The following is a 15,893-nucleotide window of genomic DNA, read 5'->3' on the forward strand; positions in this document are numbered from 1 at the left end:
TGAATGAGTCACAAAATACAATGATCAATAGAAGTGTAACAAGTTGTTCACCTCAGATATTGCTGAAATTGTGGGTGGTAACTTTTATCCTACTATTCCATGTTTTATAATTTTTTATAAACAGCATCTACTTCTTTTTTAATCAGAAAAAAATTAATGTTATTTTATATCAGGAGAATTAACATTAAATTCCTTTACATAATATACAATGGAAAATCTGATGACATAGTTATGTGCTATCATGAATACATTTTCTTGACAAAGTTATTTTTCATTTTAATTATCATTTGAGGGGTGGCAAATAGGGACATCGTTGGTATTCAGTTTTCCCCGATTAACACTTAATGGAACACAGCATTCTGTGCCAAATAGGCTAAATTATTTGTAATACTTCCTAACATCAATATCTCTTTTTTTTTTTTTCTTCGAGAATGAGCCTCCCTCTGTTGCACAGACTGGAGTACAGTGGCATGATCTTTGCTCACTGCAGCCTCTGACTCCCAGACTCAAGTGATTCTCCGACTTCAATCTCCAGAGTAGCTGGGATTACAGGCGTGCGCCACCACACCTGGCTAATTTTTGTATTTTTTTAGAGACAGGATTTCACCACGTTGGCCAGGCTGGTCTCAAGCTCCTGGCCTCAAGTGATCCACTCGCCTCAGCTTCCCCAAGTGCTGGGATTATAGGTGTGAGTCACCACACCTGGCCAACCAATACCATTTTTATCTTTATTTCTTTCACCACCAGAGTGAAAAAGGCAAATTAACATGACAATCAGTCAGCAAACTAGAACCAAAGATCCATCAATGTTATGCTCAAGGATATCTTTGTTTCTCAGCACAGTCACCTATGAGTCTGTCATCTATAAATTTGCCTGAGCCTCTTGCAAGTATATTTATATTCTCTCGTTTATCATCACGTACATGAGTTTCAGAGATTGGTTATTTTTAAATAACTATATTTTTATTTGCACAAGACTTACTCAGATTAGCCCCTCTACTAATTCCTGATTTTAACTATCATTCCTCTGGAGCCAGTTGCTCTTCTGTGAAAGCCTTGGCAACATTGGTTCTCCTGTTAAAGTTAAAGGTTCTTTGTTTTTAGCTGTTTGTAGCTGTTACCTGAAGAAACCAAAAGCCTATGGCACATGTTTTAAAGGTCACTGAGCTAAGAAATGAAATCAGTTCCCTCCTCCTATTTTCTATCTCATAGTCACTGTATAACATGTTTAAATGGAATTACTAAAACAAAAATTGGAATGAAAAGATTACAAAACAGTTATTAGCTAAATTATTATGCAACTCCAAACAATTAACAATTAAGCAAAACTTTGTCCAAGAAAGTGTGAAAATTACCTTCTTCACTTTGCCATTTTTAATCCAATTTGTCAATTCTGCCTTTAAGTTTTCTTCATATTTTCTAGCATCCAACTTCTTAATGACTATTTTATTCTTAAAAAGAATGAATTCCTCTGGACACAATTCCTTGGGGGGAAAATTATTACAAAATTAAGCTAAGCTATGCAATCTATAGTAAGAAAGATACAATGATGTATTTAAGTTTACTTGTCTCCTTAACCAAATTGCAAACTCCTTGAGGACAGAGGCTGTTGAAAATCTTTTCACCTCCCAATAATTTCTAACACATAAACCTATGACGATGGGTGAACTCTTCAAAAGAAAGAATACAGGGCACAGATGATGAAAAGATGAAAACCAACAGAGAAGAGAATGAAGGAATATAACTCCAAAAACACAGTTAAAGTAGTATGGTATCGCAAAAGCTAAAAGAAGAAATATTTTCAAGAATTATAGAATATTCCACGCTACATACAATAATAAAGTCACAAAGAATGTCTGAAAAAAAGAAACAATTACTAATTATTTCAAAATAGCAGCATCAGCAAATAGAGAGAATACGTGTGCTTGCCTCAAGAGAATTTTGCTATATTCTGGAATAGCATTAACTAAAGTTCATTTTGATGAATATATATTTCTATATTTACCTGAGCCCTGGGCCAAGCTTCCCAGACGTGAGCCATTGTGTCATAAAGCTGGATGCTTTCTTGAGGGGTGAGGATAAGATCAGGTGGGAATCCATACTTTTCAATCTGTGAATAAACAAATTAATGGATGGATGAACAAATAAAATTACAATGTTTATATTTCCTTTATTTTATCTTTCATGGCTAAACCCTCAAGTCTTTATCTATGAATCCAGGGACATTAAAAGGCAATAAACTGTAATACTTCACCTCTGCAAGGATCTGTTAATAAAATCTTAACAAAGCAGCATTCCTAACCTGCTGAAATGGAAAACTCCGAAGTCCACTAATAAGTTTCAGTACTATTTCCTGAGACTATTTGCACTAGATAATAAACTAACACTGCTTTATGAAACATCCCTAGAATGCCAGTGAGGGTACTAGGTGGCTGGAAAATACGAGCTCTTACAGAATAGACTCAGTTTAGACCAAAAAAAATACGTTTCTTTTTGAAATATCCCTTTGAAATAGACATTAAAATGCATTCAGTGATGAAGATGATTTTATGGCTACCAAGCCATGTAAAAAGAGACAAAGCTTTGCCCCTAGAAATCCAATATAAGAACTGGATCAACTTTATAAGGACAAAGACCCTCAGACAACCTTCAGATACTCAAAGAAATTTCTACCTGATGGCTACTCTGCTTACTGATCAGCTTTTGTCTTAAGCCTTTACAACTCATGCACTACTCTTCCTCTCACAAATACTGTTGATGTTACACACAAAGCACTGTGTAGGGTACAAGAACAAATTCTGTCCTCATAACCTTTGTGTTCTATATTCCTCTGGCTTCAATCACCACTTCCTCTAATCTATTATGTACAAAAAGGATAAAGCAACATCTAAACCATAACACCAAGAAAGAAAATTAAACATAAGAAATCTATGGGAAAGACCCTATTAAACAAGTTAACCAAATATCTTTATGTCAAGGTTTCCATTGTGTTCATGTGCACTGTGAATCTCCAAGAAAAGGATAGGACGTCACATTTCTCCCAAACTTATTTGAGGAAGGAACCCTTCCTTTAAAAAATACCTATTACTGGTTCCTAGAAGATTGGAAATACCAAACATAGAGTTCAGAAAGCAAAGAAGGGCTGTTTGGTGGACTGTGCCACACATCTGGGTTCTAATCACAGCTCTAATCACTACTCTCTGGGGTTCTGACTTTCTTGTCTACAGTATGAGAATGACAATGTCTTCATTGCTTGCCTTCAAGACTGTGGTGAGATTCCAAAGGTTAATAGAGCAAGATTTTCTTTTTATTCTATGTTATGCAACATAAATATAAAGAATCATCATTTAGCAATTCTCAGATTGAATTTATGAAGTTAGCTAGTTGGCAGGGACTTCATTTGAACACACTAGTAACAGTATTATCTCAGAAGGTGAGGATTTCAGCATCTCATAAACTGCATCTTGTAGGTGACCACATATTCTGTCTACAAATGAAGCCATTGCTGACCTAAGTAGTTAGAGTTTTCTAAAAATTACCAAGTACATACTAATGCTATGCTTCTATTTTGGTCTCTAGAATAACAGTGATTCATTTTCAAAGCATCTCCCTTCCTTTATGGATGCCTTGGTTTCCTGTCTTTAAAACGGGAATACACCACAGATTTGTTGTGAGGATTAAATGATATAATGTATATAATATGCTGTTAAAATGCCTTGCTCTTTTTTAGTATTCCATCCATCATAGTGACTGATTATTAACTTTCAAGTATTCTTTTTCATCAGTTTGTCAACTGTATCACTAAAAGGATATATCCAACTCACTTGTTCTCCTCTGCACAACATGTAATTAACTGGCATCTCTTAAGTTGGCCTAGATAATATATAAAATTATACAGAAAGACAATATACAAAAGATAATTATATGGTTATATTGGTTTGTACTTCTTCATTCATAAACAAAAGCATATCATACCACAATGCTCCTTCTGAAAAAAAAATTAAATAAAATGAATAAAAAATAAGTTAAAAAGTTATATGGTAAGAATTTATCAGAACTACACAGAAAGAGACAGATAGTAGTTCTTTCGAGGACTGCCTGGTGCCAACAGCCTCTTAGGGCACTGAGCAGCTGTTCTTTTATGGCAGCATAATTTGTAGGAAGGCTGTGCAGCTCTTCATTTAGCCCAGGAACAAGCCATATATGGATTGCAGTGATCCCTCATCACAGCTGGATTAAAGCCAGCTCACTCATCCTGTTCCCATGCCTTCCTTTCCAAAGCTATTTCCATGAGTGTTACAGAGAATAAATCCAAGGTTAGAAGGTTCCTTTACATTCTTCTCTTGTTGCTTCAATGTATTCTGCTTCCCCTCATGTTTGAACAATTTCAATGTAATCTCATGAATACTAAACTCATTTGGATAGACCATCTTGCTATTGTTATTGCTATCTTAGGAGCACAAAGAAAGGTCTTATATAAATGCACACCTCACAGATGTAAGCAGTTGTCTAAGCATTTTAAAAAGCATGTCTCTCTAGTTGTCCCCAGGCATACAAAAGTAAAGTATCACAGAGTAAAGAGCTGAGAAGATTCATACAACAGCACAGCTCTGCAGAAGTCATACAGGGTCAGAACACACTGTAATGGTTCTGTTGCTTTCCAATTACTCCATTAATAGCTACTGAGAATAGAGGAAGGCACATGGCCAAAATGATGATCTTACCAAGAACTCCAGGCCACTGTACTCACAAATGCTTAAAGGTAACTTACCTTAAATCACTTTAAGCAGAGTAAACCATTAAAACATTATAAAATACTACGCAACTAAAAACTTGCTGAGAATTCAATGCTGAAGATATCAAAATATAATTGGAAGGCTTAAAGAGTGATGTATGCTTATCATATATCTATTCCCTAAGCACAGAGTCAGGGGAATAGGGAGGGATAGGGACAGGAATGCCATTTGGAATGAGTCATTACAAAGCCAAGAAAAAACTACATAATAAAATTATGCTTGAAAATTTCTGGGAGACAGAATCACTTTAAGTGAGTTTTACATGCCCTTAATCACCATAGCTCAGAGTCTACGAAGTAATTTCCATTTAATTCCTTACTCATGCATTCAATCCATAAATTATTTAGTATAACACTATGATTAAGAACATTAGGTTTTGGGGCCAGAACTTCTGAGTTTGTACCATAGTCTGACAATTACTAACTGAGTCCTTGGACTAGTTAAACAACCTCCCTAGCCCTCTTTTTCCTCATCTGTAAGTTGGGAACAATTATAGTACATTTATTATAAAGATGTTGTGAAGGTTAAAAGAGAAATACAAATAAATATTAACAAGTGCCTGCCACGTAAATTCTCAACACACGTTGGCAATCATCATTCCACAAATATTTACTGAGCAACTTTTGTGCACATGGCACTATGAGCTAGCTATAAGGTAATCCAGGGGTGAAAAAGTGCAAAATTTTTCATTAACAGTTTTGTAATTTAATAAGAAAAAGAAGACATGAAAGCAAAAAAAAAAAAATTTTTTTTAACAGCAGGCTAAACATAATTAGTGTCATTTTAAAAGTACAAATAATAAGTTACCTATTATCAGAAAAGAAGATTAATTCCATGTGGAGAGATCATAGAAAGACTTCTGGAAAAAATCCCACATAAGCAAAGACATGGAAGATGAATAGAATCTGGAAACTTAGAGTTTGGCATCTGGAATGAAGCATTCCAGGTACAGCACACAGCATGAAAGCTTTAGGTAAGCTAGGGTTTGAGTGAAAAGCTGAGGAAAGTCTAAGTTATAGAAGACTTGAATGCCAAGCTACAAAGTCTGTAATTTATTTCCAATGGAGAAACATTGAAGAATTTTGAGTAGAATAAGGAGAGGATCAGAATTATGTTTTAGGAAGATAAATGGAACAGCACAATTTTGGACATAATGTAATAAAAAAAGGACCAACTATTGGCTAATGTCTATATCTTCACAAGGCAACTTGAACCTATAGAATTTAATAACAGAGATACGCTGGAAAAAGAGGAGAGAATAGCAAGAGAAATTAATGTCTTCCCACACTCATAATCCAGGGCCTTAAGTGAGATCTCCAAAAACTTCATCTTATCAGTCCACCATGAAAAAAGTTATGTTCCGATTTTTATGTTAGTAGGAAATGTCTCTTCCCTGTTCAGACCATTTGGTAATGGGAGATTCTGACATGAACAAGGAGTGCCAATACAGTTGTGGTGGCACTGTTAGTCTCACAGAAGTAGAAAACAGAAATAGATACTAAGAAGCAGTAGATAGGAAACAATAATGTCTGTAAATAAAGAAAAGGAATAGACTAACCAAAGAACCCAAATTAGAACTCTCCATTACTTCCTTTCCAGTTATTAAACTTTGGGTGTCCCAAAGGACTTCGAGGATCTAAAGAAAGCTAGAAGAATGTATACATACACAATTTTTAAAGGTTTTTCACTTTTCTACGAAGTCCATCCTTAATGTCCGTGTACCTGAGGTTAAGATTATCGGTAAAGATGGCCTAATAGAAGCCTCTTGTGAGCATCAGCCCCCGCAGGAACTCCAAATTGAACAACTATGCACACAAAAAGCACTTTTCTAAGAACCAAAAATCAGGTGAGTGATCACAGTATCTGGTTTTAACTCTTTATCACTGAAGGAGGCACTGAAGAGGGCAGGAAAGACAGTGTCGACCTGCCAATGCCACCCATCCCGCATCCTCCAGCAGTGGCCGCATGACATGCAGAGAGAATCTAAGATGGCCTAATAGAAGCATGCTGGCTTCAGATATGACCCAGCACCTTCCTAGCTGTGGTGGCTATGGGGACAGACTACTTCTGCTTGAAGAAAGGAGAGGGAAGAGTAAATGGGACTTAGTCTTGCAGCTCAGATGCCAGCTCAAGCACAGTGGAGTAGAGAACTGAGCGGGCTCTTGGGGTCCCCAAATGCAGGCCCTGGCTCTTGGATGGCATTTCTGAACCTACCCTGGGCCGGAGAAAAGCCTGTTGGCCTGAAGGGAGAGACCCAGGTCTCGCAGCATTCACCACAAGCAGAATGAAGAGGCCTTGGGCCTTGAGTGAAGACTAGCAGTAGCCAGGAAGAACTCACCATGGGCCAGGGCTGCTTGTGGTCAGACTCCTCTACTTGTGGAAAAAGAAGAGAAGAGTCGGTAGAATTTGACTCCAAGCCCTGGGTCCCAAACAACATCTCTGGACCCACCCGAGGTCAGGGGAACCCGCCACCTTGAAGAAAAGGACACAAGTCTGGCTGGCTTCACCACCTACTGATTGTGGATCACTCAGGCCTTGAATGAAAATTGGCAGTAGCCAATGATTATTGCAAGCCTAGGGCAACACCTAATGCTGTGCTTGAATCAGTTTTAACCCAGTGCAGTCTCTGCGGTGGACACCAGAGGAATGCTATGTTGTTCTCTCTTTCCAGCTCCAGGCAGCTCAACACAGAGAAAAAGATTCCATTTGTTTGGGAGACAGTAAGGGAAGAAAACAAAAGTCTCTGATAATCCGGAGAAATATTCAGGATCTTATCCAAACCACCAAGATGGTTTCTCTATGAGTCTATAAGGGCCACAGCCTCACTGAGCTTGGGGTGCCCCCACCCCCAATGCAGAAAACGGCTGCCGTAACCAAAATCTTAGATCACAACATCCAAGTCCCTCCAAATACCTAGGAAGCCTTCTCAAGCGCAAGTACAAATAAGCCCAGACTGTGAAGACTACAATAAATGCCTAACTACTTAATGTCTAAGCATCAATGAATAGCTACAAGCATCAAGACCATCCAGGAAAATATGACCTCACCAAATGAACTAAATAAGTTACCAGGAACCAGTTATGGAAAGACAAAGATGTGTGACTTTTCAGGCTAATAATTCAAAATAGCTGTTTTGAGGAAATTCAAAAAACCAGCATTATCCTGATATCAAAACAAGGCAAAGACACATTAAAAAAAGAAAACTACAGGCCAATATCCCTGATGAATATTAATGCAAAAATCCTCAACAAAATACTAGCAAACTGAGTTAAGCAACACATTTAAAAGATACTTCATTATGACCATGTGGGGTTTATCACAGCAATGTAGGGATGGTTCTGCATACACAAATCAATGTGATATATAATATCAATAGAATAATAGCAGGATCCTATTAGACAAATTTAACAAAGAGATTGAAAAAATTAAAAAGAATCAAGCAAAAGCTATGGAGTTGAAAAATGCAACCAATATGCTGAAGAATGCACCAGAGTCTCTTGATAGCAGAATTAATCAAGCAGAAGTGAGCTGAAGGAAGGCTATTTGAAAATATATAGTCAGAAGAGAAAAAAGAAAAGAGAATTAAAAATGATAAAGCATTCCTATAAGATATAGAAAACAGCCTCAAAAGGGCAAATCTAAGATTTATTGGCCTTAAAGGGGCTTAAAACCCCTAGGGTGAGGAGAAAGTTTATTCAAAGGGATAATAATAGAAAACTTCCCAAACCTAGAGAAAGATACCAATACTCATGTACAAGAAGGATATAGAACACCAAAGAGATTTAACCCAAAGAAGACTATCTCAAGATATTTAATAATCATACTCCCAAAGGTCACAAATAAAGAAAGGATCCTAAAAGCAGCAAGAGAAAAGACACAAATAACACAGTGGTGCTCCTGTATGTCTGGCAGCAAACTTCTCAGTGGAAACCTCACAGACCTGAAGAGAGTGGCATGACATAAAGGGCTGAAGGAAAAAATCTTTTATTATGGGATAGTATATCCAGTGAAAATATCCTTCAGACATGAAGGAGAAATAAAGACTTCCTCAGACAAAAGCTAAGGGATTTCAGCAACACCTGTCCTATAAGAAGTGCCAAAGGGAGTTCTTCAGTGTGAAAGAAAATGATGTTAATGAGCATTTAGAAATCATCTGAAGGTAAAAAACTTACTAGTAAGTACACAGAAAACCACAGAATATTATAACACTGTAATTGTGGTATGAGTATATCTTCAGCAGAAAGACAAAACAATGAACCTATCACAAATTACAACCACAGCAACTTTTCAAGACAGACAATATAATAAGATATAAATAGAAACAACAAAAGGTTTAAAAGCATCTGGGGTGGGAAGTTAAAATATATAGTTTTCATTCATTTTTTTGTTTTTTGCAGTTGGTTGTTTGTACACGCAATCAGTGTTAAGTTGTCCTCACTTGAGAATAATGGGTTATAACACAATATTTGCAAGGTTCATGGTAACTTCCTATCAAGAAACATACAACAGATACACAAAAAATAAAAAGCAAGAAATTAAAACATACCAACAGAGAATATCACCTCCACTAAAAGGAAGACAGGAAGAAAAGAAAGAAGAAAGAGAAGACCACAAAACAACTGAAAAAAAAAACACAAATAACAAAATGGCAGGTAAGTCCTTATTTATCAGTAACAACATTGAATATAAATAAATTAAACTCTCCAATCAAAAGACATGTAGTGGCTCAATGGATGAAAAAACGATTCAATGATTTGCTGCCTACAAGAAATACACTTTACCTATAAAGATACACATGGACTGAAAATAAACAGATGGAAAAAAATATTACATGCAAATGGAAACCAAAACAGAAAAGGCATAGCTATATTTAGACCAAACAGATTTCAAAACAAAAGCTATAAAAAGAGACAAAGAAGCTAATTATATAATGATAAGGGGGTCAATTCATTGGCAAGATACAACAATTATAAATATATATTCATCCAACACTGGACCACCCAGATATATAAGGCAAATTTATCTTAAAAATAGATATTTTAAATAGAGTTAAAGTAAGAGATAGACCCTAATACACTAGTAGCTGGAGACTTCATCACCTCACTTCCAGCATTGGACAGACCATGCAGACAGAAAATCAACAAAGAAACATCAGACTTAATCTGCACTATAGATCAAATTGACCTGATAGATATTTACAGAACATTTCATCCAATGGCTGCAAAATACACATTCTTTTTCTAAGCACCTGGATCATTTTCAAGAATAGACCGTATGTTAGGTCACAAAACAAGTCTTAAAACATTCAACAAAAATTGAAGTAATATCAAGCATTTTCTCTGACCACAATGGAATAAAACCAGAAATCAATAACAAGACAAATTTTGGAAACTTTATGAACATGTGGAAATTAAACAATAGCCTCCTAAATAACCAAGTGGTCAATTAAGAAACTGAGAAGGAAATATTAAAATTTCTTAAAACAATAAAAACACAACATACCAAAACTTATGGTATACAGCAAAAGTGGTATTAAAATGAAAGTTTATACCTATAAGCAGAAAAACTTCAGTAAACAACCTAACTATGCATCTTACAGAACAGGAAAAGCAAGAACAAACCAAACCCAAAATCAACAGAATAAATTATAAATATCAGAGCAGAAATAAATGAAATTGAAACAGGAAGCAATACAAACAATCAATAAAATGAAAAGTTTGTTTTTTAAAAAAGATAAATAAAATAGACAAACCTTTAGCCAGACTTAGAAAAAAAAGAGAGAAGACCCAAATAAATAAAATCAGAGATGAAAAAGGAGACATTACAACCAATACCACAGAAATTCAAAGGATCATTAGAGGCTACTATAAGCAACTACATGCCAATAAATTGGAAAACCTAGAAGAAACTGATAAATTCCTAGACACAACCTGCCAAAATTGAACCACAAAGAAATCCAAAAGCTGAACAGACCAGTAACAAGTAAAGAGATTGAAGCCATTATAAAAAGTCTCTCAGCAAAGAAAAGTCTAGAACCCAATGGCCAATAAATTGGAAAACCTAGAAGAAACTGATAAATTCCTAGACGCAACCTGCCAAAATTGAACCACAAAGAAATCCAAAAGCTGAACAGACCAGTAACAAGTAAAGAGATTGAAGCCATTATAAAAAGTCTCTCAGCAAAGAAAAGTCTAGAACCCAATGGCTTCACTGCTGAATTCTACCAAAATAGAGGAGTATTCCCTCCTCCTCCATTTTTCAGAATAGTCAGGGTAGTTTTGGAATTAGTTCTTTTAGAGAACTAACTCCTCTCTTCTTTAAAGAGAACTAATACCAATACTACTCAAACTATTAGTTAGTTTATTCTCTTTAAAGAAGAATTAATATCAATACTACTCAAACTATTCTGAAAAAGAGAGGAGGAGGGAATATTTCCAAACTCATTCTTCAATGCCAGTATTACCCTGATACCAAAACTAGGCAATGACACATCAAAAAAAGAAAATTACAAGCCAATATCCCTAATGAATATTAATGCAAAAATCCTCAACAAAATACTAGCAAATTGAGTTTGACAACATATTAAAATGATATTTCATTATGACCAAGTGGGATTTGTCACAGTGACGCAAAAATGGTTCAACATACACAAATCAATCAATGATATCACTAGAAAGAAAGACAAAATGATATGATCATTTCAATTGATGCTGAAAAGTCATTTGATAAAATTCAACATCATTTTATGATAAAAATTCTCAAAAATTGTATGTAGAAGGAACATACCTGAACACAATAAAAGAAGTATACAACAGACGCACAGCTAGTATCATACTGAATGGGGAAAAACTGAAAGCCTTTCTTCTAAGATCTGGAACATGACAAGGATGTCCACTTTCACCACTGTTATTCAATATAGTACTGGAAGTCCTAGCTAAAGCAGTCAGAAAAGAGAAAAAATGGGCATCCAAATTGGAAAGGAAGAGGTTAAACTATCATTGTTTTGAGATGATATGATTTTATGTTTGGAAAAACCTAAAGACTCCACCAAAATACTGCTATAACTGAGAAACAAATCCAGTAAAGTTTCAGGATGCAAAACCAATATACAAAAATCAGTAGCATTTCCATATGCCAACAGCCAACAATCTGAAAAAGAGATCAAAAAAGTAATCCCATTTACAATAGCTACAAATAAAATAAAATACTAAGGAATTAACCAAAGAAGTAAAAGATCTCTACAAAAGAAAACTATAAAACACTGATGAAAGAAACTGAAGAGGACACACACGAAAAAAGTAGAAAGTTATTCCATGTTTATGGATTGGAAGAATCAATATTGTTAAAATGTCCATAGTACCCAAAGCAATCTATAGATTCAATGCAATTCCTATCAAAATACCAATGACATTCTTTGCAGAAATACAAAAAGCAATCCTAAAATTTATATGGAACCACCAAAGGCCCAGAATAGCCAAATAATAATAATCCAATTCAAAAATCGGTAAAAGATCTCAATAACATTTCCCAAAAGAAGATATACAATGGCAAACAGGCATATGAAAAGGCCCTCAACATCACTGATCACTAGAGAAATGCAAATCAAAACTACCATGAAACATCATCTCACCTCAGTCAAAATGGCTTTCATCCAAAAGACAGGTAATAACAAATGCTGGCAAGGATACAGAAAAAAGAGAACCCTTGTACACTGTTGGTGGGGAATGTAAGTTATAAAATCACTATGGAGAACAGTCTTAGAGCTTCCTCAAAAAACTAAAACCAGAGCTACCTTATGATCCAGCAATACCACTGCTATGTATATACTTAAAAAAAAGGAAATCAGTATATCAAAGAGGTATCCAGACTCTTATGTTTATTGCAGCACCATTCACAATAGCCAAGATTGGGAAGCAACCTAAGTGCCCATCAACAAATGAATGAATAAAGAAAATGTAGTACTTAAATGCAGTGGAATACAATTCAGCCATTAAAAAAAAATAAGATCCTATCATTTGCACCAACATAGATGGAACTGGATGTCACTATGTTAAGTGAAATAAGCCAGGCACAGAAAGAAAAACTTCACATGTTCTCACTTATCTGTGGGAGCTAAAAATTAAAACAATTGAATGCATGGAGACAGAGAGCAGAAGGACGGTTACCAGAGGCTAGCAAAGATAGTGGGTTGGGTGGAAGAGGAAATGGCCAATGGGCACAAAAAAATAGATACAATAAATAAGATCTAGTATGTGATAGCACAACAGAGTGATTATAGCCAACAGTAATTTACTGTATATTTTAAAATAACTAAAAGATTAGAATTGGATTGTTTGTAACATGAGAAAAGATAAATGCTTGAGGTAATGGACATGGACCTCATTTAGTCTGATGTGGTTATTATGCATTGCATGTCTGTATCAAAATATCTCATGTGCCCCATACGTGTATACAGCTACTTTAGATGGCCACAAAATTAAAAATAAAAAATGTATTAAATTTTAAAAATAAATGAATAAAAGAATCAGTAAAAAAAGAAAAAGATTATCCGTACATGCTGCAATTCTATGAAGATTAATCGAGTCCCTTTCCAGTTGTGATATACACTAAAAATTCCACTAACAGGACAAATACGCTTTTATACTTACAGTATCTGTTGTTAGTGCAGCACAGGGATGAAAATGATCAAAATAAACATCATCATGTTTTACTGAACATATATGCTTCTCTAAATCATTATCTCTCTCTTCACAGAGCACTAGATATGAAGAGCAAGAATATCCAAATTAATGGACATATAATTATTAGAATATGGATAACTTTGTAGTAAAATACAAAAATTCCTATAAAAAGCTTTATAGTAAAATATAAAAATATATAGTAAAACATAAAAAAATAAGCTTACCAAGTCTAACTTCATATGATTGATTTTTATATGAATTGTCTCGGAGAAAGTTGAGGCATTTGTCAGCCTGTTTTTCAGAAATAAATTTCTCTTCCATAATCTTGTCTGCCTGTTTCCAGTACTGTTTTACTGATTGCAGCCACCTTACAGAATAAACATGCATGTAATTTAAATAAAATATAGATTTATCAAGAACTTGGATATTTTAAACAAAGAAAATTTCATAAGTTTAAAAATGTAGTGCATGTGCTCTCAATTTAAACCACCTGAGTTTGAGTCCCAGCTCCATTACTTCAGAGCTGTGGACTTTGGGCAAATTCCTCAACTTCTCTGTGCCTCCATTTCTCCATCATAACATGGAAGATAACGACAGTATCTTTCTAATAAGGGTGTTGTAAGGCTTGAATGAGTTAATATACCTGCCACATAGAAAGCACTACGTGTTTGTTACCAGTGATGCTGTTGCTATCATTGTTGCTGTTACTAGGAAAAATCAAGTCTGGTAACAAAACAATACTTGATGTTCATATAATGCTTTGTTGTTCTTATGACTGCCATCTGCAAGGTCAATGACTGTGTCCCAGTTATTTCTATTTTAGCTTTAATTATTGGATAAGGACAAAGAAAGGGGGATACAACTCTCTTACTTCAGATGACATTTATTTGAAAATCTTTAGAAATTTTCCTACACAATTTCAGATCTGGCTATGGGAGACCTTGATTTTCTTTGGAGAAGATGTTTTCCTTCCCTAACTTCCAGGAAATATATCTTCAAAAAAACTTTAGAAAGTCAGACATGGTAATGTGCACCTGTGGTCTCAGCCACTCAGGAGGCTGAGGTGGGTGGATTCCTTCAGCCCCGGAGTTTAAGGCCAGTCTCGGCAACAAAGCGAGACCCCTAACGTTTCAAAGATTGGGTAACAAATTTATTTGAAAGTTATTATAGAAAAAACCTTCAAGACTTTAGACCATATAGACAGTATATAATTCAACCACTGAATATATAACTACCACTCTTTTTACCTATACCTACTCAGTCAGAAGAGTTGGGTTGTTTATGGTAGCTGAAAGAACCAAAAAGGGACATCGAATAATGACAAGGAGGAGCTCCCAAAATTTTGCTCCAACTTCTCTGCCAAGATAATGGACCTAGTAAAGAAAAAAAAAATCAGTTGAAAAGTTGATGTCAAAATGGTAAATAAAAAATAGAAGCATAAAATCATCATGCATATTTTTCCAGTTTCCTATAAATGACCTAACCTAAATAAAGTGAATGGTGATATATTCAGACAATAGAGATCACTGACACTTAACTCTCTCCAATTTCCATAACTCATCCATTATTAATCCCTACAGATTCCAATTCCAAAAATCTATTTTGAAGCTATGTTTTTCTCTCCATTTTTTGTTGTCATTGAACACACCATCACCTGGCTTTCTACAATAGCCTTCTGATTTTTCTCTTAGCTTCCACTCTTTCTCTATACTTTCTTCACATCATAGCCCTAATGGTATTATTAAACAAAAATCAAATTAGACTACATCCCTAATTAAATCCCTACACTATCCTCCCAATGCATTTACAGCAAACTACAAGCTGCTTAACTGGAAGTGTAACTTCTTGCGTGATCTTGCTTCTTCCCACCTTTCCAACCCCATCTCAGGCCACTTTCCCAGCCATGCACTCTGCTCCCAACATACTGGCCTTCTTTTCATTCCTTGAACACATGTGTTCCACCTGAGGGTCTTCACATATAAGACCCTGCTACTTAAAATCCTCATCCACCTCTTACCTGACCATTCCTGCTTATCCCTGCAAAGCCCAGCTGAAGGTCATTGCCTCAGAAACACCTTTCCTGAGTACCTGCTCCAAAGTTGTTGTTCTTACTTCCCATTTTGCTATTATCTTGGTGAAAACTGACCGATTTTTTTCTTCAGAGTTTGTATCACAACGTTTACTTATATTTTCATTGGTACATTTACTTATTTAATTGCTCTCTCCTTCACTAAACCACAAGGTCAGTACTGGCATACCAGGGAGAAAGCACAGTGCCTAGCACAGAGTAAGTACTCAATTAACATCTATTGAATGAATGAATCAATTCTCTTTGGTTAAATAATGCAAATTAAGACTTAGAGATGAGGTCCAAGTTTTAGTCTTAATTAAACAGAATGCATCGTGACAATTGGGT

The 15,893-nt window shown here is 35.4% G+C and overlaps 1 protein-coding gene across 1 annotated transcript in view; it reads right to left on the reverse strand.

Moving 5' to 3' along the window:
• DDX60L (DExD/H-box 60 like) overlaps positions 1-15,893 on the reverse strand; it is a 118,483-nt gene that overhangs the window by 46,943 nt on the left and 55,647 nt on the right. The window contains exons 20-24 of the mRNA XM_025385892.1: positions 14,735-14,850; positions 13,702-13,844; positions 13,445-13,554; positions 2,006-2,110; positions 1,356-1,484 (exon numbers count right to left, since the gene is read on the reverse strand). Of these exons, the coding sequence (XP_025241677.1) occupies positions 1,356-1,484; positions 2,006-2,110; positions 13,445-13,554; positions 13,702-13,844; positions 14,735-14,850 (603 nt within the window). The remainder of the gene's footprint in view (positions 1-1,355; positions 1,485-2,005; positions 2,111-13,444; positions 13,555-13,701; positions 13,845-14,734; positions 14,851-15,893) is intronic.

This window comes from Theropithecus gelada, chromosome 5 (genome assembly GCF_003255815.1).
Source record: "Theropithecus gelada isolate Dixy chromosome 5, Tgel_1.0, whole genome shotgun sequence".
NCBI lineage: Eukaryota > Metazoa > Chordata > Mammalia > Primates > Cercopithecidae > Theropithecus > Theropithecus gelada.